Source organism: Carcharhinus amblyrhynchos, chromosome 20, assembly GCF_965287045.1.
Source record: "Carcharhinus amblyrhynchos chromosome 20, sCarAmb.v2.hapA, whole genome shotgun sequence".
Taxonomy (NCBI): Eukaryota; Metazoa; Chordata; class Chondrichthyes; order Carcharhiniformes; family Carcharhinidae; genus Carcharhinus; species Carcharhinus amblyrhynchos.
This window is the reverse complement of record NC_137343.1, coordinates 32,266,969-32,292,930: the sequence shown is the minus strand read 5'-3', so window position 1 is coordinate 32,292,930 and position 25,962 is coordinate 32,266,969. Positions and strand designations below refer to the sequence as shown.

At 43.2% G+C, this 25,962-nt stretch overlaps 1 protein-coding gene across 1 annotated transcript in view; it reads left to right on the top strand.

Annotated features, from left to right (window-relative positions):
• The first annotated feature begins 2,951 nt into the window (after window positions 1-2,951).
• The window catches only part of tesca (tescalcin a), a 41,999-nt gene continuing 18,988 nt past the window's right edge, over window positions 2,952-25,962 (top strand). Inside the window, exons 1-5 of the mRNA XM_080208394.1 lie at window positions 2,952-3,191; window positions 5,278-5,347; window positions 5,461-5,541; window positions 6,274-6,413; window positions 22,628-22,689. Coding sequence (XP_080064520.1) covers window positions 3,131-3,191; window positions 5,278-5,347; window positions 5,461-5,541; window positions 6,274-6,413; window positions 22,628-22,689 — 414 coding nt within the window. The 5' untranslated portion in view covers window positions 2,952-3,130. The remainder of the gene's footprint in view (window positions 3,192-5,277; window positions 5,348-5,460; window positions 5,542-6,273; window positions 6,414-22,627; window positions 22,690-25,962) is intronic.

The window sequence follows — 25,962 nt, the reverse complement described above, 5'->3', positions numbered from 1 at the left end:
CTGGCACCTGTTCAGGTATACTGAGTGAGAATTTAATATGGCCAATTCATCTAATCAGCATGTCTTTCAAACTGTGGGAGGAAACTGCAGTTCCCAGAGGAAACCCACACAGACACGGGAGAACATGCAGACTCCGCACAGACAGCGACCCAAGGCCAGAATTGAACCCAGGTCCCTAGTGTTGTGAGGCAGCAGTGCTAACCATGTGCCACCATGCAATTGGAAAATTTCATATACTTGTTAAGGGTTATTCCATATCATGACTGTTTGTTTTGTTTGTAATTGGTAGAAGTCATTGCAAATTTTCTTTCTATACATGTTAACTGTATATTTAAATAAATTTTGTTTGATAACATCTCGCTAGTGGGTCAGTTGAATCATATTTGAAGAGAAGCATTGCACACTCACCCTTGCCAAAAACAAATTGCAAAATTTACAATCTAGGCGGGTTTTATAAAACACTGGAATTTCTGACCTGAACTATAATGCACTGAAGATACTTACCTTTCCCCTGGCCTGTCAATTTCAATCAGAACTTTACATTTTCCTAGTTTAAGGCAGCTAGTTCTGTAAAAAGGTGTCATGTCCTGCTTCAATCCAACTCTCCTGCACACCGACACTGGGCTTCAGAGATAGTTGTGCTGCTTGGATCTCACCCAGCCTGATCTGGCAGAAGATTGGGCAAGACAGACGCAGAAGAAATTTTCGATAAGTAATTGGATATTGAGGGGCGATATGAAGTTAATTGCCACTCCATGGAAGTTCCAGCCCATAGCTTTGAAAATGTCTAATTTAGTTTTTGATAGTACTATAGAATCCCTACAGTGTAGACCATTCCACCCATCATGCCTGCACTGTCAACAATCCCACCCATGCCCCATCCCCGTAGCTCCAAGTATTTACCCTCCTAATCACCCTGACATTAAGGGTGGGATTTTCCAGATATGCTTGCCCCAAGACCAGAAAATCCCACCCAATGTCAGCAGACCTTTTTATGATCCGTGTCCTGCCCGCCATGATTTCTATGGTGGGCGGGATGTGAAAATTTCACCCTAAGGAATTTCATGGGGTTTTTTCTAAATGTCGGGGAGGCATTAAACTTGGAGAGTTCCAAGTCCGCTTTTTTGGGCATGTTTTCAGGTCCAATCTCTGTCTTTAAAATTTTGGGCAAATCCATTTCTCGCCATAGAAGGCAAGGGGCGGGGTACTCTGCATGTGCAGACCTCTGATGCTTCACATGCACATTAACAGTAGCAGGAGCCTGACAGACAAAGAGCGCTCTCAGGCCCCTGCTGCTGAAGGCAGCCTGAAGTCTACCCCCACCCCACAATCAGGGGAACCTGCAACCCAAGATGCAGACCCCAACCAATTGGTTCCCTAACCAATCTCGGACCCACCGCCCTCCCCAGTCTGTTCCGCATTGATGGAGAGCAGATGTTTTCTTCGCCGGAGAGAACCTCTCCCGCTGAGACTATAAAGTCAAGTGAGCCCGGATGATCCAGAGCTGGGCTCACCATGCTAAACCCAATTTAAGTAAATTTAAACACATTCTCTGGCGAGAAGCTGACTGCACTGGAAATCTGGGTGTCGTAAAATCGTGCCAGATGCAAAAGTATCCGCGATTGGTCTGGATGGTGGGGTGTTGGGGGCTGCATTTGAGCCAACCACTTTTAGTAAAGTGGCAGTAAAATTCCACCCTAAGTGTCAATTTAGCATGGTCAATCAACCTAATACAACTTTAGAATGTGGGAGAACTAAGAATGGGAGTTGAGTGACAGATGGGGGTGGGCGACTGAGAATGGGAATCGGGTGATGGATGTGGGAGTTGGGTGACAGATGGGGATGGGCGACTGAGCTGCTGCAGTGGGTGATTGGGATGTGGGGTGGGCAACTGAGAATGGGAGCCAGGTGACGGATGTGGGAGTTGGGTGACCGATGGGGGTTGGGTGACTGAGATGTGGAGTTGGAGGGGAATGTTTGGCTGGGAAGTGAGGATCGGTGACCGGAGGTGAGAGGATTGGTGATTGGGAGGTGGGGATGGGTTTTTAAATTATTATTAGTGTAGGCTTACATTAACTTTGCAATGAAATTACTGTGAAAATCTCCTAATCACCAAACTCCAGCACCTGTTCAGGTGCACTGAGGAAGAATTTAGCATGGCCAGCCATAACCAACATGTCTTTCGGACCGAGAGGGGAAACTGGAGTGCCTGGAGGAAACCCACGCAGACAGGGGGAGAACATGCAAACTCCACACAGTGACCCAAGCTGGGAATCGAACCCAGGTCCCTGGCGCTGTGAGGCCACAGTGCTAACCACTGTGCCACCCTGGGTGACTGGGATGTGGGTGCAGGGGGCGAGGAAGTGAGGGGGTGATGGCTGATTGCTGATTGGGATGTGGGGAGTGGGTGACAGGGATGTGGGGAATGGGTGACTGGTATGTGGGGGGATGTGTGACTGGGATGTGGGGGGATGTGTGACTGGGATGTGGGGAGTGGGTGACTGGGATGTGGGGAGTGGGTGACTGGGATGTGGGGAGTGGGTGACTGGGATGTGAGGAATGGGCGATTGGGATGTGAGGGGGATGACTGGAACTTGGTACAAGTCAAGCTAGTTTTGAATGAAGGTGGGAGACGGGACAGCCAGCAATGCACTGTAAAGTGGAGGGCCACCAGACACATGGACAGGTTTTTCCGCAGAAAAACGCCCATCTGAGGGCAGAGGGGGATGGGCTCTATTCTGGAGATTGTCTTCAACTGGGGAACCAAGTGTGCAGTTTATATATTCCATGTAATAATTTAAATACAAAAAAAGAGAAACTTTCTTAACCTGTGGATTCACTTTTAATTCAGAGCAATAAAGCCCCATATTTAAATAGAATCAGAACAGGGCAGGAGGTGTTCAGATTGAGCAGTAGGACCCAGAGGAATCCCTCACAGGAACTACAGGGAAGTAGTGAGTGTAATTACATCCTACATGAAACAATCAGAGCATCATTGGCACCGACTCCCATCAGAAGCTTCAGCCCGATGTAAAGAAAAGGTTTCCCGGTAACTGGCCAGGTCCCTCCCAGGGAACTTCAGAGGAGTTTTCTGAAAGTTGTGCCTTCAGCTTCAGGCCAGGAAGAGGCGATGGGATCTTCACCTTCGCTGCCAGCCTGGGAAATTCGCAACCTTGTCCATACCACCGGCTGTGAGTAATACAGGCGCTGCTTTAACCCAGCCGGAGCTGGGGAGTGGGGGCGGGGGGGGGGGAGGTTAGGTACATTTAAATAGAGCGTGAAAATCGCCGAATAAAATCAGGAGGTCGCGGAACAAGGGGCTGGTTCGAAACGTATTTCCTAAGACAGGAAGGATGATAAATATTGAGTAACTGGATCCTTTTCCGTTCCCTTTCTTCTGATCTCATGAGATGATTAGACTATATTTTTTTTTAATGTACTGAAATGTATTTTTCTCCCAACCAGACAATACTTGCTCTGGAACGTCAGCCAACCGGCCGTTATTGACTCGCGAGTCTGACCAACTGGCTAACCCACCACGGGGGGCTTCACAGCGGAGTCTAAGCTTCCAGTACCCCCACCCTCCCACCCCCAGCTACTGCCTGGGTGACTCCAGCTGAGGCTGACCACAAACTGGGGACCAAACCCCCCCCCCCACCCCCCGCATGTCCCAGTTCACTGGTCACTCGACCAGGTACTACTAGCAACGCAGCCAGATCATAACCTGGTCCTCGGCTGCTCCCCATTCGATTTGGCTCTGCAAGTTAGGTGTTTGTCAAAAGTACTTTTTAAAGGAAGAAACAAAAATACTCCTGTGTTTTTGCTGCATTCGATTAACGTCGACGACAACATCTATTGCTTTTCTGCTCCTGTATTTCAACTAGCTTATTGTAAGCATGGAAACGAATGTTTTCAAAAGGAAATCGGATGGGCACTTGCGGGAAATGAGCTTGCTGGAGGGATAAGAACTGGGGAGTAGGACGGATTGGATTGCTGTGCGGAGAGTAAGCATGGATTCAATGGGCCGAGTGGCCTCCTGGTCAAACCTGTTGGGACTCTACCTAAAGCCTTCGAAACGATTCGGTATAATTTGTTACCTGGCCTGGGACTAGTTGAGCAGAGCAGATAAAATTACAGCGAATGGCAGCACCAACGCGAGCAACCTGTAATTGTTCAAGTCAGTGAAACTGGAAACCCATTCTCTCCCAACATCAGACGCTAATCAAATTACAAAACGTCTCACTTACACAATTCCTCCTCAAATAGAGGAACTGCCGAACGGGCGTTTTATTTTCACTTCATCAATTTTTAAGGGAAAACTAAATTGTACTTTACACAGTCATGAACTACTCCACATTTACGTTTCATCATTTATCCCAACTGTCAAAGCACAATCCTTCCAAACAAGCAGTCACCGCTGTAAAAATATTTTTAAATCTTCCCTGTAACAAACAAGCTTGGGGAATGTATAATTTGTTACTTTCAATCTACCTTTAGATTGTTAGGTTTAAGTCTGAGAGTCAGTTATATTAGTTAACCTATAAATTATATTGTTGAAGAAATGCTAACCTGGACTTCATTTGATTTTACCTGAACTAAGACCAGTGGAATGTCATTGTATGAAGTTTAACACGTTCAGGTTAATTCATCCACTAAATTATGTTAATAGAGATATCAGAAATCTATTTAAAATAATAGATTGACATTACTGTTGTCTGATCTGTGCTCCCAGTAGGCACAATGAGCCCTGATATAGAACATTTCATGATGTGGAGAAGCTGGCGTTGGAGTGGGGTAAACACAGTAAGAGGTCTCACAACACCAGGTTAAAGTCCAAGTGAGTGACTCACCTGAGGAAGGGGCAAACTCTGAAAGCTAGTGGGTTTACTATCAAATAAACTTGTTGGACTTTAACTTGGTGTTGTGCGACTTCTTACTGTATAGAACATTTCACCCAGCCCGAAGAGATGTAGATTAGGTGGATTGGCCATGCTAAATTGCATTTGGTGTCCAAAGACATGTAGGTTAGGTGGTCATGGCAAATTGATCTTTAATGATCAGTCATGCAAGTTAAGTGAATTGGCCGAGGTAAATGTGCATGGGAGGATAGGGCAGAGGGGAGAGCCTGGCTGGGATGCTGTTTTGGAGAGTCAGTGCAGGCTCAATGGGCCAAATGGCCTCTGTAGGGATTCTGTGCCTCTATGTAGGAAATAATATGGGAAGTTTAGGATAGGATGTTCTCCCTTTGGATAACATTTGGAATTTCTTTCCTCCCAGTTACTTCCGAGCAAATTGAAATCCTTCACAGAAGATTCCTGCACCTAACCGATGGGAAGCCAACAATGTGGTATTATTACTGTTCTGAATATTGTGATTTCTTAACAGCATTTAGAGCTAACTTTTCCCCACTTCTGAGCACCTGTTCATCTATGTAAAATACTCGTCCACTTTGTTTTACAGCAGAGATTGCTTTGATAACATACCAGATCTGGAGTGTAATCCCATTAAGTCAAGGATCGTCAATGCATTTTTTGATAGGAGGTAAGTCTTCAGGTCAGCATTGCAAATTAATGTATTTCAAACCAGCACCTCTCATTTTATACTCAGACCATTGGACTGGAAATCTTCTCACTCTAGTAGGTGTCCTTGAGCAGTTGTAGTTACTCCCAAGTGCAGGCACAGGGTACTCTCTTCCACCTTCCTCCTTCAGGAAAAAGAATACAAAAGTCTGAGATCACACACCAGCTGACTCAAGAACAGCTTCTTCCCCGCTGCTATCAGTCTTTTGAATGGACCTATCTCATATTAAGTTGGATCTATCTGTACACCCGAGCTATGACTGTAACACTACATTCTGCACCCTCTCCTCTCCTTCTCTATGTACATTATGCTTTGTCTGTATAGCGTGCAAAAAACAATACTTTTCACTCTATACTAATATATGTGACAATAGTAAATCAAATTAAATCAAAACTCCCCCCAAAACTAAAGATCTTAGAGACTGCAAAGATGGATGGTGTGCAAACTGGAAGTAACACAATGTAACCTGGAAACATTTATCTAGCTTGGGATTGGAGTTATACTGGTAGGCTAGGCTGGAAAAAGGGGGCCTGTAATCTGTGCCATACCTGATTTGGGAATAACGGGTGCTTAAAAAAAGATTTCCTAGAACAAAGACAACCCAGATCTAGTAGAATAAGATCAAAATATTACAATTACGTTAATTCCTCTGATATAAAAATGTCACCCTAATTCCCTTGTGTATTGTCCTAGAAACCTGGGGCTACAATCAAATGGAACAGTTGACGAAATCACATTTGAAAATTTCCTGACCATTTTATCATTTTTCCAACATATGGATGAGAACCACGCAAAAGAGGACTTGGAATACTACAAAATGGAGAAACTGCAATGTAAGGCACTGGTAATAATGATCTTTTTTCTGCACCGGAAAATCATGAGTTAAGTAATGTCATAAATATATAAATATATTAATCAGAAAGTAATGTTGCTTTATTGAACTAATCTGGAAATCTGCAGTCTTGTTAAGCCACTTGTTGCCTGATGCAATCAGTGACATTCCAATTCAGTGGTGCACAGTTGAAAACATTGAGATAATGGTAACTTGTGCACACAAAACATGCCTCACGTCCAAAATGTAAAACATGGAGAGGACAAATGAAAGTTCAGCCCCCCCATACCACAAAGTTAATTGTTCACAGAATCTCTACAGTGCAGAAGAGGCAATTCAGCCCATCCAATCTGCACCAACTCTCCGACAGAGCATCTCACCCCAATCATCTACCCCGCTCTATCCCTGTAATCCCATCCATTTCCCATGGCTGATGCCCCTAAACCTACACACCTTGGAACACTACAAGGGCAATTTAGCATGGCCAAGCAAGCTAACCCACACTTCTTTGGATTGTGGAAGGAAACCAGTGCACCCAGATTCTGCTCAATCCACAGTTTTTGACCTTTCCCTCGCTCTACCTAGTTTCAAACTATTAAGTTGTTTACTCACTATATCTCATTAATCTTGTGAATACTTTTTCTTTTAAGTGCCAGTGGATTTTTTTTTTTATTCATTCGTGGGACATGGGCGCCGCTGCTGACCAGCATTTATTGCCAACCCGAATGTTGGTGTTAGAATTCTCTCATTTAGGTGTATTTCAGAGGAAAGAATGGATGATGGGTATGGTTGGAAGGAAAGGGTGGGTGTTATCAAGAAGGAATGGGGCTGTTGGGGCCAAATGTATCTTCCCAACAATTAAAAAAGATCTCTGTTCCTATGATGAAGGCATCCCATTTTGCTTATTCTAAATTTAAGATCTTATGTCTCAGTAGAAACATTATTGGCATGACAATAAAGCTGTATTTCTCTGAAATGTTAATTTCTATTCAATTTATTTTAAGTGAGGGAAGGTCTCTCATTTCCTTCATCTTTATGTGGCAAGCTGTGTTAGTAAGGTTCCCAGTTCATTGTCCCCAACCCCACTCAGAACTGCCTACACGGAGGTGTTCAACATAAGCGCAAGAAGGGGAATATGAATATCAAAGATTGCCACTGACACCTGAATCATTCAAGAGAAAGCAATATCCTTGATCAAACAGAGAATAGGATATTTGGATATTTTTCTGAATGTTTTGTTTATTGCTGGCAGTCTGTTCTTTAAATTAACAGCCATTATGTGAGAAAGATTTGCAACTTACGTTTAGCTTTCCTTAACTTAGACATGTTTGCTCATTCACTTTGTTTGATTCAATCCTCCCCCATGGATTTCTTTTATGAAGTACTTGGACAGTGGCCCATCAACGCATTCAAACAATTATCAGATTCCTATTTAAGCAGCCGAACCTGTGTAGGAATTCATTCATTCCAGAGATGTTGGGAGATATCCAATTTTGATAGTGACAAAACCAAAGTAAGTTACGTAATAACTTATGAGAAGCACGAAGATTTCACTGGCTCATTGCTTTCACTAGAAATTCACTACAATATTTTCTGCACTTTTATCTTCCTTGTAACTACCTTAGAAAAGGCAGCAAATATAACTCACTTAGCTGCCAGAAAGGGACATAATGAAGAGAAAATGTATCATGTTTTCAGGAACAGTGTGAGAGTCTCAATGTAATACTACTCTTCATGGTACTGACTTTAATTGTTATATTGCATATCAGGCAAACCAGATATGTCACTGCTGTTGCTCTCTCGATTCAGAAAGGCAGAAACAACCAGCATATGTGAAAGTTTTTTTAAAATGTATTTGAAAATAGTTTGAGCTCTTCCCTGCTCTAATATCCTCATGCCACAGGACTTACGCCCAGCTTAGAAATCAACCCATGACAGGCAGATACCTTATTTTGCACCATAACTTGTGTCATATTTTGTTTTTTATTTCTGGAGCCATGGGTCCTGTTGGCATTAATTGCTTATCTGCAGTTGCCCTTGAAGGTGACATTGATCAGTCTTTTTGAACGACTGCAGTCCATTTGATGAAGGAGCTCCCACAGTGTTGTTAAATAGTGAGTTCCAGGATTTTGACCCAACAGCCAATAAGGCAGTGGCCATAATGTATGTCCAAGTTGGCATGCTGGGGACTTGGAGGGGAACTTGGCAGTAATGATATTGTAATTTATTTGATACCCATGTCTTCTCGGGGATAGCGAGCTGCAGTTTGGAATGGTGCTGCCAAAGAAAGCTTGCCAGGTGGTATATTGCAACCAGAGACTGCCAGTGAAAGAGGTATTTAAATTGGTGAATGGGCTACTTATCAAACAGACTTGCTGTCTTGGATAATGTTGAGCTTGTTTCGAGTATTGTTGTGGTTGCATCCATCCAGGCAAGCAGCTCGTGTGTCAATCTCTTTAGAGGCTGATAACTTTAAAAAAAAAATAGAAATCTGAACTTCTAATTAATAGTTGGAAGAGTAACGTGACAAGATTTTACATTTAAGAATTTTACTGTAAATGAACAGTTTAAAGCACAATCATTCACAAGCAAATATTTACAACACCATCCCAGTACACTGTAGATTTTCTAGGGCAGAATACTCTGGCTTTTCTCAAATCTAGGAACTTCCAGTTCCACCGAAGGCGACTCCCCACTACCCCAATCCCCTCCTCCAGCCCCTATGGCAGGTTCCCCAGCATCAGGGCAAGCAAGCCATGCAAACTGCCATAGACCTCGGCCACATTGGAAGATCCTGCCAGCAGCCAATGGTGAGCCACCTTCACCACTGGAAAATCCCAGCCTCAGTCTATCCACAGTTAACACATATGGTGCTGCCATTGTTTCCAAGTGTAAACACCTTGCATCTTCTTCAATCTGGACCCCCTTTAATCTCTAATAATTAAACTAACCAGGTTTGCTGTCAGGCAGACAAAACACATGACATCATTCATTTTACCTTAAACTAAAGATGCCATCCCAAAGCATAACAATCTTATAAACCCTATAATTGTAATGAGTGTTCCATTACATTCCATGATTTAGGGAGAGGTGTCAGAGTGAGCTTGCACCACAGTATATCCAGTCTCTGGCTCACTGTGGTTGTCATGGTATTTACAGTGGCGGATCACATTGAGCTACTGGCCAGTGAGTTTACTTTTATTTATTTATTGTGGATTTTGGTGATTGGAGTGGAATTTAATGTTGGCAAGTGTGAAGTTGTCCACTTTGGTAGGAATAATGGTAGGGAGGACTATTACTTACATGGCGAAAAACTGTAGCAGGCGACAGTGCAGAAGGACCTCAGGGTCCTTGTGCATGAGTCGCAAAAACCCAGCCTGCAGGTGCAGCAGGTGGTCAGGAAGGCGAATGGGATGCTGGCCTTCATAGCGAGGGGGATTGAATATAAAAGTAGGGAGGTCTTGCTGCAACTGTACAGGGCACTGGTGAGGCTGCAGCTGGAGTACTGTGTGCAGTTTTGGTCGCCGCACTCATGCAAGGATATTTTGGCCTTGGAGGGAGTGCAGAGGAGGTTTACTAGGCTGATACCGGAGTTGAGGGGGTTGAACTATGAGGAGAGGCTGAATAAACTAGGCTTGTACTCGTTAGAGTTTAGAAGAATGAGGGGAGATCTCATTGAGACATATAAGATGATGGATAGGATAGAGGTGGAGAGGCTCTTCGCGCTCAGAAAGGACAGTAGGACTAGGGGGCACAGCCTCAAGGTAAAGGGGGGGCGGTTTAGAATGGAGTTGAGGAGGAACTTCTTCACTCAAAGGATGGTGAATCTCTGGAATTCTCTGCCCGTGGTGGAGGCTGCCTCGCTAAATATATTTAAGACGCAGGTTGATAGGTTTTTGATAGGCAAGGGGATTAAGGGTTATGGGGAGAGGGCAGGAATGTGGAACTGAGACACGACAGATCAGCCATGATCTTATTGAATGGCGGGGTAGGCTCGAGGGGCTAGCTGGCCTACTCCTGCTCCTATTTCTTATATTCTTATGTTCTAAGTATCAAGGAAAGCAAATCAATGTTAAGTTGAGGTAAACACACTGGAGTAGAGTTTCGGCTCAGGAGTTCAAACAAAGATCCAGGTGTACATTGCACCTGTTTTGAGAAGTCAGGGCCAGTTTTATGACGGGGGCTGGTTTCCAGCAAGTTTGTTTTTAAACCAGTGCAAAAGATCATGGAAATGCCTCTCATGCTGAATGTAGTTTGTGTTTCGGAAGAATGTGATCTTTTGCATTTATTACGCCAAATGTGGCCAGTTTGAGCCGGAGAACAGCAGCACCAGCAAGACAACTGTTTCTTTCATCTTTGAGATATTCAAAAATGAAAAGGACTGGGCTGGATTTTCTGATCTCACCTACAGCTGGGATTCTTCAGACCTGCTGCAGTGAGCGGAAACTTGGCTGAGCACTAAATTCCCCATTCTCACTGGCAGCAGCAGCAGGGCGTGAACAGCCACAGAATTCCAGCTAATATATTTATTTGCACCTTGTGCAACCCGTTCTGTTGACACATTTAAATAACTCTTGAACTTGGCTGCAAGTAACAATTATACAATTGGGTCTTATCTTGTTAATTTGGGATTTAGCAAGTGTTGAAATTTATTAATGTCACAAGTAGGCTTACATTAACACTGCAATAATGTTACTGTGAAAATCCCCTAGTCACTACACTTTGGTGCCTATTGGAGTACACTGCGTGAGAATTTAGCATGGTCAATGCACTTAACCAGCTTTTGGACTGTGGGAGGAAACCAGAGCACCTAGAGGAAGCCTATGCAGACATGGGGAGAAGACTCTGCACTCAGACAGTGACCCAAGCTGGGAATCAAACCCAAGTCCCTGGCACTGTGAGGCAGTAGTGCTAACCACTAAGCCACCATGCTGTACACGGTGAATTTGCTTCATCTCGTCCTCCTTGAAACTAAACAACTGCAAAGTCCTGGGAATGCTGGAAATCTGAAGTAAAAAAAATACAGAAAATGTCAGAACTACTCAGCAGGTCTGGTAGCCTCCTTGGAAAAAGGTGGTTGGTCGTTGGTTCACTCGAGTGATTTATGAGGATGAAAAAAGGTTTTTATACTTTCATGGGATGTGGGTGTTCATAACAAGGCCACTGATTACTTCTCAACCCTAATTGATTTTGAGAAGGCAGTGGTGAGCCACCCTCTTGAAGCTGCAATCCATGTGCAGTAAGTACACCCAGAGCTATTAAGAGGGAGCTCTGGGGTTTTGATCCAGCGATAGTGAAGCATCAGCAATATATTTCTCAGTCAGGGTGGTGAGTGACTTGGAGTGGAACTTGCAGATGGTAGTGTTCCCATGGATCTGCTGCTTTTGTGCACCAGGAGATGAAGCTCATGGATTTGGAAGGTGTTGTTGAAGAAGCCATTACAGGTTGTTACAATGCATCTTGTATATTGGTACACAATGCTGCCTTGCTGGTGAAGGGAGTATATTCTAAGGTGGTGATTGGGGAGCTGATTAAGCACACTGCTTCATCCTAGATTGTATGAGCTTTTTGAGTGCCGTTAGAGAGGCATTCATCCAGGAATTCCATTACATTTCTGACTTGTACTTAATAGATACGTTTCCAAAGACAGGGATTGTTACTTGCTGCAGGATTCCAAGCTTCTGATCTGCTCTTGTAACTACAGTAATTATTTTATCATCAATGTTAACCCTCCAATATGTTGCTGGAAGGGGACTCAGTGATGGTAATGCTGTCAAAATGTCTGTCTTATTGGAGATGGTCATTACTTGGTATTTGTGTGGCATGAATGTAATTTGGACACCTATGTATGTTGGGTCAGGCTCTTTAAGAGAATAGGTTAGGTGACCTGGGACTCAATCTCCACCCTGGGAGGAGCTTGCCTCACCAGTCTTGTGCTGACTGTGCTAGGATAAAGACACATTAATTAACTGTGCCAGTTAGTTTACTACCACTAACCTCATGGGGTTTTTTTAGTCTCAATATCAGACCTCCAATATAATAGGCACCTATCTACCAAGTCTGAATGCTATCAGGTCTTGCTGCATATGGACACAGACTACTTCACCATAACTTCTATAACTTTCTGTTCTCCATGTTTGCTTTCCCTCACTCAATGAAATACTGGCAATTATTCCATCATAACTGTTGACATCAGCAAAGGGTGACAAAGAAGGCCAACAGGGGATATTTCAGTAGCCAGGAAGTGTGCTAGATAAGATATATGGAGATAGCTGATAGCAGAGCCTTAGCTAAAGCTGAAGAAATTGAAAGGACAGAAACAAACTGTGGAGTTTTTATAACTGGGAGTGGGGCCAGCAAAATGGAGCTTCAAAGAGAAAAGACACAAATAAATGGGCTATGGGGGTGGGGAAAATACAGGGAGTATTAAAACATTCCACTCAACTCCATCAACAATTCATTCTAATCACATCCACCCACCCTTCAATTCATTTACCTTCATCAATCTCCAATCTAATCCTGAACATTGGCTTGATTGCTGCCTCAATCATTCAACATCAAAGTCAATTCCACTCTGAGTCAAGAAGCTTTTCCTGCCCCATGTTCAAAATCATTAGCATCAAATCAATTGCTCCCTCAACCACTGGAGGTTACTTCAGAAGTAACTCTTCAAATGCAGACAATAAACATACAACAAAACTTAGTCCAACTTAGAAAACAAAGAAACTTCATTACTCCAAACTTGGGGGCCTTGCCCTAGGTCATTCCAAGCCCCCATGGTTCTCAACAGGTTCTTATTTATAGTGAGTCAACTGGTCAGCTGACCATCACAACATTCTGTAATTGGTTCCATGGTTTACTGGGTCAGCTGACCCTTAAAGCTTGTTACCATTGGTCACATTACATCCAATACAAAGTTGTCACCCTCTAACATTGGAAACAGACAGCTCTATTTCCCTTGACCTATCCTTGCTGAATTTTAAACATTTCACCCATATTGCCCTGTACTCTTTCATGTTTTTCTTTGCATGAATATTCTCTTGTACAAAACAGTATCTGACTGAATCTTCATTTTATACTCTCCAAAGTCTCGATATCCTTTGTATAGGAAACAATCAATGCACACAGTATTCTAAATTAGATTGTGAGGTTCTCAGCTAGCTCAACAATATATGTTGAACAGGATTTTCCAGCCTTTCTGGTCCCATTGAAGGTAACCCCACCTCTTCCTGCCACACCATGGTTTCCTTGATGGTGGAATGGGTGAGTCACGTAAAACATAGACATCAGCGGGACTGGAAAATCCTACCTGTTGCCAATGGTGAGCATCCTCCAGAAAATATGGCACAGGGGCTGGGAAATCTGGGAGGAGGGGCGGGGCTGGAAAATACCACCCAATGTTTATATTCTGCACCTCTTGAGATAAAACCCAGAATTATCGTTCTCCAACATTGCGTCAGGCAGTAGTGGGGAAACAGCTTACTGTTTTAGGTTGATTGTCATCTTAGCTGCTGAGTAATTACAACATTTTTTCTTTTATTTCGAGATCTGAAGCATTTTGCTTTTGTTTGTTTTCCAACAGGCTTTTCAGTTGGAGCCCTACCCTTAATGTCCCATGAATCTGTACCTCCAAATCACTCTGCTTCTCCACAGCTTCATGTTCCAATCCATTCAGTGTACAGTTATTGCAAGTGAATTAATGCAAATAATCCTTTTTCTCCAGCATCTCCATCTCTGACCCCTATTCCCCATCTCTGACCCCCAGTCTCTCTATCTCTGACCCCCAGTCTCTCTATCTCTGACCCCCAGTCTCTCTATCTCTGACCCCCAGTCTCTCCATCTCTGACCCCCAGTCTCTCCATCTCTGACCCCCAGTCTCTCCATCTCTGACCCCCAGTCTCTCCATCTCTGACCCCCAGTCTCTCCATCTCTGATTCCCGGTCTCTCCGTCTCTGACCCCCTCAGTAGCCCATCTTTGACCCCCAGTCCTCCATGTCTGACCCCACCCCCCCCCAGTCCCCCATCTCTGACCCCAGATCTCTCCATCTCTGACCGCTAGTCTCCCTGTTTCTGACCCCCAGTCTCTTCGTCTCTGACCTTTAGTCTCTCCGTCTCTGACCCCCAGTCCCCCATCTGACCCCTAATCTCTCCATCTCTGACACCAGTCTCTCCAAATCTGACCCGAAGTCTCCCTGTCTCTGACCCCAGTCTACCCGTATCTCCATTTCTGACCTGCAGTCTCTGTTCCCCTCCAGAATTAGGCAATGGTGCCACAATTTTCATTCTAACGTATTATAGCACAGGAAGCACAGAGGTGCTGCTGCATTTTAAGCGTTTGCATAACTAAAGTATCACTGCTGAAGTGCACAGAGGAGCAGCTACAGTTTTATATATTGCCAGAGACAGAGCCTATATCCAAAGCTAAAGAATAGGGAGCAATTGATTTTCCCCCTACCTCACTATCTTTCAATGAGTTATTAACTGGACCCTAATCCCTTTCTTCATCTAATCTTGATTCTCGCACTTCATCGTCTAAATTGTAATCTCATCTGCCAAACCTCATCTCTCAACTGTTTGCAGTTTTGGTCGCCACACTTGCGGAAGGATATTTTGGCCTTGGAGGGAGTGCAGAGGAGGTTCACTAGGCTGATACCGGAGTTGAGGGGGTTGGCCTATGAAGAGAGACTAAATAGACTGGGTCTGTACTCGTTGGAGTTTAGAAGGATGAGTGGGGGGGGGATCTTATCGAGACGTATAAGATAATGAAGGGGATGGATAGGGTAGAGGTAGAGAGATTCTTCCCGCTTAGAAAGGATAGCAGGACTAGAAGATACAGCCTCAAGATAAGGGGGGTGCAGTTTAGATCAGAGTTGAGGATCTTCACTCAATCTCTAGAACTCTCTGCCCGTTGAAGTGGTGGAGGCTACCTCGCTAAATATATTTAAGTCACGGGTAGGTAGGTTTCTGATAGACAGGGGAATTAAGGATTATGGGGAGAAAGCGGGGAAGTGGAACTGATCCACTTCAGATCAGCCATGATGTTTCTGAATGGCGGGGCAGGCTCGAAGGGCTAGATGGCCTACTCCTGCTCCTATTTCTTATGTTCTTATGTTTTACACCAATAATGTGCTACCTCACGCTCTGTTGTTCTAAATTTAAACTGGTTCCGCTTGCAAACTGGTTCATTCTCATTCTGCCTTTTTTATAACTTCCTGTTTGCTTCATTAGTTCTGTAAATACCCACACTCTGTAAAGTACCTACATAAATGCTAACTGTTTTTATTATTAATGTGCTAAGATACTGTAAGAGTTAATACTTTTATTCGTGCTGTATAATCTCTTAAAAATGACTTAACTATCAGAGGTTCAGTTGCCAAGTATATACATCCATGTGAAATTAAATACCTGAAGTATTTAAGCTAAAGGGTGCCTCATAGTTCGCTAAAGAGCTAACATTCTATATGTGCATAATATAATGGCTTAGATGCTTATAACAATTTTTGCTTTCTAACAATCGCCACCGTGAAGAACAGTTGCCCAAAAAAAATCCCGGGAGGAGGAAGAATGCATGTAAATAGGGTATGAGGTGAAAGGATTTCAGGGAAACATAGAAAATAGAAACAGGAATAGGCCATTTGGCCCTTTGAGCCTGCTGCATCACTTATTTTGATCATGGCTGATCATCAAATTCAATATCCTGATCCTGCCTTCCCCCCATATCCTTTGATCCCTTTGAACAAGAGGTTGTGAATTCAGAGGTGGAGGGGTCATGCGCCATAATATAGGCAGAAGGGTCAAGACCCAAGGAGATAGGCTAAAGGGATGACCTCCACACTAAGGAACCTGTAAAATGGGAAATGGTTGGGAGATGACTGCAATGTCAGTCTGGCACCCCAAAGTGGGTGAGGCAGACAGGCATACCCAAGGGCTTGACTCAGCATCAGTCACAAAACAAACTGACAAGTTAGAGATAAGAATATCAAAGTCCACGGTTGTGATTAGGTGACTTTGAATGATGGGCAGTTGGAAAGCCAACAAATGAGTAAGGGAGTCTTAAGTGTCTGACTTGCCAGGTGAAAATCGGACTTTGGACATTTGGTAAATGAGGCAAAACAAAATGATGGACGAATCTTCCTTGTGACGAATCTTTCTTGTGACTTCCTTCACAAGTTCGCAGGTCTGAAATGTGACAGGCAAAGCCTTTCACATACACTTTTTACATATTAGATGTTGACTTGAAAGCATTATGCAAATATTTTGATACCAGAAGTAAACAGATTGAGGATAGAAGGTTCACGCAGTAACAAGGTTTATAGAATAAAACAGATAAATATCATAAAAATCGAGGGTATCAACCCCAATAATCCCTGAATCACCAACATATTTCTTTCAGCACAACTCTCAATGTTCCAACTCCCACCTTGTTTTCCAGGCAGGACTCAAAGTTATTTCCAATTTCACATGCCTCTAATTTTAACTACTAGTCTCTGGAGCAGGACCTTATTTTATTCATTGCCCTGACAGCAGCTGTATGCATTTTTTATATTTTACTCCATTCTTAAAGTTACAAAGCCAATGCTCAGAGTGGGCCAGTCAAACCCTACTCCGTTTCCTTAACCGCTCCGAAAAACAAATTCAAACTGAATCCAATTCAAGAGAGACATGCAAGACCCAAGCTGACAAGAAAAGGCTTTGCACCCTGTATTAGGCTTGATTTGGTGTTTGATCTTAGCCACAAAGCCAAGAAGCACACCCCTGGCCAGTGGTTTCAGCCAGCTACATACGTGACATGTAGTGGTCAATATTTGCACTTCTGCCCAACACCACTATCTGGTCATTTACCTCATTGCTTTTTGTGGGACAATGTTGAGTGCAAATTAGCAACCGTGTTCCTCCACCTTACGTAATGGCCACACTTCAGAATTAAAGCGACACTCCTATTTTGTGAAAGATGCTATATAAATACAAATGATTATTTTCTTATTTCACATTGTATAGTTTTATGTAAATTGAATCAATTTTTCCCTAATCCACATCTACTAACGTTTGGTGTGTACTCACTCCATGTGTGCAATGATGCATTTCCTAAAACAATGGCTACATCTCAAAAGTATATACGGGTGATAAAGCACTCCTGAGGTTGTGAAAGATGTTCTATAAATGCAGGCCTTCTTTAATATGACCTGGAAGTGATTCTGTTCATCCACAACTAAGCAGAATCCCTGTGCAATCTGTTTCTGCTCTTTCTTCGTTGGCTTTTACTGTTGAATACCTGAGCTTGATTTATTTCCATTGTTGATATTGGGGCCAGGATGTTCACACAGTAGCATAAAATAAATAAAACATCCGATATCACAGGTAATGAAATTTCAGTCACTCATCAATACCAGTCCAGGATGTCAGTTACCCATAACGCTCTGGGTCAGAAAATGGACATGTGTTACATTCAGACACGAAATCAGGGAGTTTTTCCATATACTGAAAATGCTGCAACAGAGTTAAGAATCATAGAATCCCTACAGTACAGAAAGAGGCTATTCAGCCCATCAGGTCTGCACCGATTCTCCGGAACAGCATTTTACCTAGACCCAAATACCCCACCCTAGCACTGTAGCATTTACCATGGCTAATCCATCTTTGGATACTAAGGGGCAATTTCCCATGGCCAATTCACACACATGTCTTTGGACTGTGTGGGAGGAAACCAGAGCACCCGGAGGAAACCCACGCAGATGCGGGGAAAATGTGTGAACTCCACACAGGCAGTGACCCATGGCTGGAATTGAACCCTGATCCCTGGTACTGAGAGGCTGCTATGCTAACCACTGTGCCATCATGCCACTAGTGTGAAGAAATGAAAATGAGTGAGAATGAGAATGAGGGATATAAATTGTCCCACTGGTAAGACGCAGCATGGGTTCATGAAGGGAAAGTCATGTTTGATTAGAACATAGAACATAGAACATTACAGCACAGAACAGGCCCTTCGGCCCACGATGTTGCGCCGACCAGTTACAAAAACAATGACCCACTAGCCTATACCAATCCCTTTTCGTCCATAAACCTATCCACAGATCTCTTAAACGCCCCCAAACTAGGCGCATTTACAACTGCAGCAGGCAGGGCATTCCAATCCCTCACCACCCGCTGGGTAAAGAACCTACCCCTGACATCCGTCCTGTAGCTACCCCCCCCTTAATTTAAAGCCATGCCCCCTCGTGCTAGCTTTCTCCATCCGAGGAAAAAGGCTATCACTATCCACCCTATCTAAACCTCTAATCATCTTATATGTTTCAATAAGATCCCCTCTTAGCCGCCTTCTTTCCAACGAAAACAACCCTAAATCCCTCAGTCTCTCCTCATAGGACCTCCCCACCATACCAGGCAACATCCTAGTAAACCTCCTCTGCACCCTCTCCAAAGCCTCCACATCCTTCTTGTAATGTGGGGACCAGAACTGCACACAGTACTCCAAGTGCGGACGCACCAGAGTGGTGTACAGTTGCAACATGACGCTGCGACTCCTAAATTCAATCCCCCTACCAATAAACGCCAAGACACCGTACGCCTTCTTAACAACCTTATCTACTTGATTCCCAACTTTCAGGGATCTATGTACACATACACCTAGATCCCTCTGTTCATCCACACTATTCAAAGTCCTCCCGTTAGCCCTATACTCGACACATCTGTTGCTCCTACCAAAGTGAATTACCTCACACTTCTCCGCATTAAATTCCATCCGCCACCTCTCGGCCCAGCTCTGCAACCTATCTAAGTCTCCCTGCAGACTATGACACCCTTCCTCACAATCTACCACACCTCCGACTTTGGTGTCATCAGCAAATTTACTAATCCACCCAACTATACCCTCATCCAGATCATTAATAAAGATTACAAACAACAGTGGCCCCAAAACAGATCCCTGAGGCACACCACTCGTAACCGAACTCCATGATGAATATTTTCCATCAACCACCACCCTCTGTCTCCTATCTGATAGCCAATTCCTGATCCAACTTCTTAGATTACCCACAATCCCATACATCTGCATTTTCTGCAGAAGCCTACCATGGTGAACCTTATCGAACACCTTACTAAAATCCATATATACCACGTCAACTGCCTTGCCCCCATCCACCTCTTTGGTCACCTTCTCAAAAAACTCAATAAGGTTAGTAAGGCACGACCTACCCGCTACAAAACCATGCTAACTATTTCTAATCAATTCATTACACTCCAAATAACTATAAATCCTATCCCTAATAATTTTTTCTAAAACCTTGCCCACAACAGAAGTAAGACTCACTGGTCTATAATTCCCGGCAAAGTCTCTGTTCCCCTTCTTAAACAATGGGACAACATTCGCTATCCTCCAATCCTCCGGGACTACACCAGAGACCAATGACGACCTGAAGATCAGAGCCAGAGGCTCTGCAATCACCTCTCTAGCCTCCCAGAGAATCCTAGGGTAGATCCCATCCGGACCAGGGGACTTATCTATTTTCAGCCCCTCAAGAATATCCAGCACATCCCCCTTATCAACCGTAATACTGTCTATTTTACACCCCTGCAACCCAGTGTCCTCCTCAGCTATATTCATGTCCCCCTGCGTGAACACCGAAGAGAAATATTGGTTCAATGCTTCTCCAATCTCCTCCGGTTCCACACACAACTTCCCTCTGCTGTCTGTAACTGGCCCTAATCTTGCCCTGACCAACCTTCTGTTCCTGGCATACCTATAGAATGCCTTAGGATTCTCCTTAATCCTATCAGCCAAGATCTTCTCATGTCCTCTTTTAGCCCTTCTTAACTCCCTCTTCAACTCCCTCCTAGCCAATCTAAAGCTTTCTAGTGCACTGCCTGAGCCCTCAAATCTCATCCAAACATTAATTTGGTGGAATTCTTTGAGAACATTCCATTCTCAATGGACAATGGGGAACCTGTGGAAATCCAAATACACCACATCCAGAAGACAAGGTGCCACCCAAAGATTGCTACATAAGATAAAGGTACACGGGTAATGTATTAGCATGGATAGAGAATTGGTTAGCTAACTGAAAGCAAAGAGTGGGAGTAAATGGGGGTTTTCCTAGTTGGCGATCAGTGACTAGTGGTGTGCCTCAGGAATCAGTGTTGGGACCACAATTGTTTTCAATTTACACAGATGATCTGGAGTTGCAGAGCAAGTGTAGTGTTTCAAAATTTGCAAATGACACTAAGATGAGTGGCAGAGCATTTTGTGCAGAGGACCTGAAAATCTGCAAAGGGATATAGATAATCTAAGTTAGTGGGCGAGGGTCTGGCAGATGGAGTACAATGTTGGTAAATGTGAGGTCATCCATTTTGGTAAGAATAATGGCAAGATGGACTATTACTTAATGGTTAAAAATTGCGGCTTGCTGCTGTGCAGATGGATCTGGAAGTCCTTGTGCAAGAATCACAAGGGTTTGATTTGCAGGTGCAGCAGGTAATTAAGAAGGGAAATTAAATTTCCTCCTTTGTTGCTAGAGGGATAGAGTTTAAAAACAGCGAGGTTATGCTGCAGCTGGTGAGGCCGTACCTGGAGAACAGTGTACAGTTTTGGTCTCTTTACTTGAGAAAGGATATACTGGCACTGGAGTGGGTGCAAAGGAGATTCAGTAGGTTGATCTGGAATTGAGAGGTTTGGCTTATGAGACTAAGTAGATTAGGACTATACTCATTGGAATTCAGAAGAATGAGGAGAGATCTTATAGAAACATATAAGAGTATGAGACGAATAGAGAAGATGGCAGGTTAAACTAGAACTAGGGGGCATGGTCTCAAAATAAGGGGAAGCAGATTTAAGACTGAGTTGAGAAGGAACTTCTTCACACAAAGGGTTGTGAATCTATGGCATTCCCTGCCCAGTGAAGCAGTTGAGGCTACCTCATTGAATGTTTTTAAGGCAAGAAAGATAAATTTTTGAACAGTAAACGAATTAAGGGTTATGGTGAACAGGCGGGTAAGTGGAGTTGAGTCCATGAAAAGATCAACCATGATTTTATTGAATAGTAGAGCAGGCTCAAGGGGCCTGATGGCCTACTCCTGCTCCTAGTTCTTATGTTCCTATGTTCTTATGAAATTTCCATGTTCTCATTCAAAGTTTGTCTGTGCCCATCATTGCCATCTGTTGGAGTGCAGCACAACTCCAGGAGACAATTGTGGTAGCCAGATGCTTTAAGACCCTTGTCCTAACCCTTCCCTTCACATTCAGGTACTGCTGCAGAAAACTGATGTTAGGTTATGTCAGACGGCATTTCATTAAGGAAGAAAATACAGCAGCTTAGCCAATAAGAAAAAATTGTTGTTTGTGTTCGGCATTGCACCAGTAATTTTTATGCTTAAGGGAATAAGGGAAAATGAAGCAGAATATTGTTTTATACCAAAGAGGACAATTACTACACATAGAGTGCAACCAGGTTTAATTTACAGAACAATCCACCTTTTGCGCTATTTGATCCTGTTTGTGAAATCTCTGTTAAGTCTCCCTGACCATAAGATAGTCCGGCTCCTTGGTTTATCCCTTCTACCTCTTTCACACTCTTACAGCTGTTAAAAGGTACACAAAAATGTATAGGGAAGCATGGTAGCATTACTGCCTCACAGCACCAAGGACCTGGGTTCAATTCCAGCCTCGGGTGACCGTCTGTGTGGAGTTTGCACCTTCTCCCTGTGACTGCATGAGTTTCCTCTAGGTGCTCCGGTTTCCTCCCACACTTCAAAGATGTGCAGGTTAGGTTGAGTGGCCATGTTAAATTCCCCTTAGTATCAGGGTGATTAGCAGGCTAAATATGTGGGGTTATGGGAATAGGGCTTTGGGTGGGATTGTTGTCGATGCAGGCTTGATGGGCTGAATGGCCTCCTTCTGCACTGCAGGGATTCTATGATTCCATGAGAAGTTTGTAACAGAGCAATGACCTGACTTAACTGCATTTAACATTGTAACTGTGATGTTATTTTCAGAAACAAAGGATTATGTTTTAATTCTTCTCTTTATCAGCTGCTCAGACCATGAGCACTCTGAAAGTATTTCCAATTTAACATAATTAATTGCTTAATTACACTGAGTTGTTTGTAAATTAATACTTCTATATAACTAACAAATTTTCTGTGCACATTTGTTGGGGACCTCAGTGTTAGGTAATGTAAAACTCTTCTGCACTAATTTAAAGTATTTTGCATCTCTTCCAGTTTTATTTCGTATGTATGACACCAATGGAGATGGAAAAATCACTTTGGAAGAATTAAGAGAGGTATTTTTTAGACTCACAATTTAAAATCAAAGTGTTTAAAGGCAAATGTCATGACATTTGATACTACATAATTTTGACCAGTTGGATGTGATACAGGATGCCTGAAAAGATGGTACCTAACTGCTAAACCTAAAGGACAAATCAATAAAGCCAACTAAAGTCATTTATAGGTTATTATTTGTAAGCAGCAAAGACCTGAATTGGATCTTATTTATACTGTATATTGTAGTAATGTTATACATTGGCACAAATACTAATTATTGCCCACTTTCGGAATAATTAATGGGAAAAAAAGAATTGAACTCAGTCATAGGAATTTAACATTCTTGAGAAAGAATTTCTCTGTCTCTTTATCTCTGTTATGTTTCTCTGCCTTTCTACCTCTCTCTTTCTCTCTTTCTTCCTTCCTCTCTCTCTGTCTCTCTGACTCTTTATCTATCTCTTATGTTTCTCTGCCTTTCTACCCCTTTCTGTGTCTCTCTGTGTCTCCCTTTCTCCCTCCCTGGTGGAGGGAGTGAATGTTTGTAGTTAGCGTGTTGATCAAACATTTTTTCATTGAAAGTGTGAAAATAGATAAGTCCCATGGGACAGATGCAATTTATCCTAGGATTCACTGGGAAGTTAGGGAGGAGATTGCAGAACCTTTGGCTTTGATCTTTATGTTGTCATTGTCTACAAGAATACTGCCAGAAAACTGGAGGATAGAAAATGTTGTCCCCTTGTTCAAGAAGGGGAGTAGAGACAACCCTAGTAATTATAGACCAGTGAGCCTTACTTCTGTTGTGGGCAAAGTTTTTTGGAAAGGATTATAAGAGATAGGATTTATAATAATCTAGAAAGTAACAATTTGATTAGGAATAGGCAATATGGTTTTGCGAAGGGTAGGTCATGCCTCACAAACCTTATTGAGTTCTTTGAGAAGGTGACCAAAGAGGTGGATGAGGGTAAAGCAGTTGATGTGGTGTATATGGATTTCAGTAAAGCGTTTAATAAGGTAAGCTATTGCAGAAGATACAGAGGCATGGGATTCAGGGTGATTTTGTGGTTTGCATCAGAAATTGGTTAGCTGAAAGACAGAGGGTGGTGGCTGATGAGAAATGTTCATCCTGGAGTTCAGTTCTAGTGGTGTACCACAAGGATCTGTTTTGGGGCCACTGCTGTTTGTCATTTTTATAAATGACCTGGATAAGGGCATAGAAGGATGAGTTAGTAAATTTGCGGATGACACTAAAGTCGGTGGAGTTGTGGACAGTGTGGAAGGATGTTGCAGGTTACAGAGGGACATAGATAAGCTGCAGAGCTGGGCTGAGAGGTGGCAAATGGAGTTTAATGTGGGAAATTGTAAGGCGATTCACTTTGGAAGGAGTAACAGGAATACAGAGTACTGGGCTAATGGTAAGGTACTTGATAGTGTGGATGAGCAGAGAGATCTCGGTGTCCATGTGCATATATCTCTGAAAGTTGGCACCCAGGTTGATAGGGTTATTAAGAAGGCGTACAGTGTGTTAGCTTTTATTGGTAGAGGGATTGAGTTTCGGAGTCATGATGCCGCTGTATAAAACTCTGTTGCGGCCGCACTTGGAGTATTGCGTTCAGTTCTGGTCGCCACATTATAAGAAGGATGTGGAGGAATTGGAAAAGGTGCAGATTTACCAGGATGTTGCCTGGTATGGTGGGAAGGACTTATGAGGAAAGGCTGAGTGACTTAAGGCTGTTTTTATTAGAGAGAAGAATGTTAAGAGGTGATTTAATAGAGGCATACAAGATGATTAGAGAATTAGATAGGGTGGACAGGGTGAACCTTTTTCCTCAGATGATGATGGCCAGTTTGAGGGGACATAGCTTTAAATTGAGGGGTGATAGGTATAGGACAGATGTTAGAGGTAGGTTAGTTATTCAGAGTAGTAAGGATGTGGAATGCCCTTCCTGCAATAGTAGTGGCCTTGTCAACATTTAGGACATTTAAAGGGTCATTGGATAAGCATATGGATGATATTGAAATAGTGTAGGTTAGTTGGACTTTAGATTTGTTTCACAGGTTGGCGCAACATCGAGGGCCATAGGGCCTGTACTGCGCTGTAATGTTCTATGTTCTGTGATTGTGATAAATAACTGAATGCAGCATGCTGTCCATAATGTTCAGTAAAATGAGGTAACACCTGGACAGAGAACAGGTAGGACCGATCAGAAGGTATTGCAGTAACAGCAAGCTGAGACCAAGGGAAGGGGAGACAATAGTAAGAGAAACAGGCCAGCGGAAAAAGAGGCAGCAAAAGAAGGACAGCAGGCAAATTAGAGACAGCAAAATAGACATGGTAGAAGAGGGCAATATAAGAGGGGAAAGCCTGAAGAGAGAGTTGAGGATGTTTAAGTAAAGGCTGGAAAGGAAAATTATAACATCTAAGGGCATAGTGGGCAAGCGCCAATGGTGGGAATGACAGGAACAATGTGGAAGGAATTAGAGTGCTGATGAGAAGGACAAGCTAGGAACCTATGTGAAAAGGTGAAAGGCAACAATCAAGTGATAGAGTAGGAGAAATAACATCATTAATGAGGGCATGTTAGGAAGAAGTGGGGTGATAACTAGAGTTAAAAGCTGTAGGGAAGAATAGTCATGATGACCAAAAGTGAAAATGATTATGAACACAAAGCAAGAACAAGAAGTGTCACGGCTAAAAGAAAGAGATGCCATCCAGAAAGGCGAGCTGCGCGGCAGAGAGGTACAGTGAAGTAGAGTGAACAGTGAGAAATATCTGTCAAGCCACTGCTGCAGTCCGAAAATTCAAAACTATTGGAAGTAGAAAACAAACAACCCCACAAATAAATCACAAAACATGACAAACTACTAGAAACATAGAAACTAGAAGCAGGAATAGTCCATTCGGTCCTTCGAGCCTGCTCCACCGTTCATTTTGTTCATCGTTGATCATCAAATTCAATATTCTGATCAACATTTTCTTTTTGACCCTTTAGGCTTTTGGTTGGTTCTGCCATGAATTGTGACATGAGACTCACTTCAGCCCAGTTTAATCTGCTGTTTTCCAGCCAGGTTCTTCCCGTTAGTGCCAGACAGTTTCCTTTAACAATATGCAAGGGCAAGTCTACGGATTGTCCATTCAACTTCACAGTTACATCAATATGGCCCCTTAATGGAACCGATTCTCCAATATAGGCTTCTAACACTATCTTCGAGGGTTTCAAGGCAATATGTCAAAGCTTTTCTTGGCAAACATTGTCTGGTATCAAAGAAACTGCGGCTCCAGTTTGTCCCCC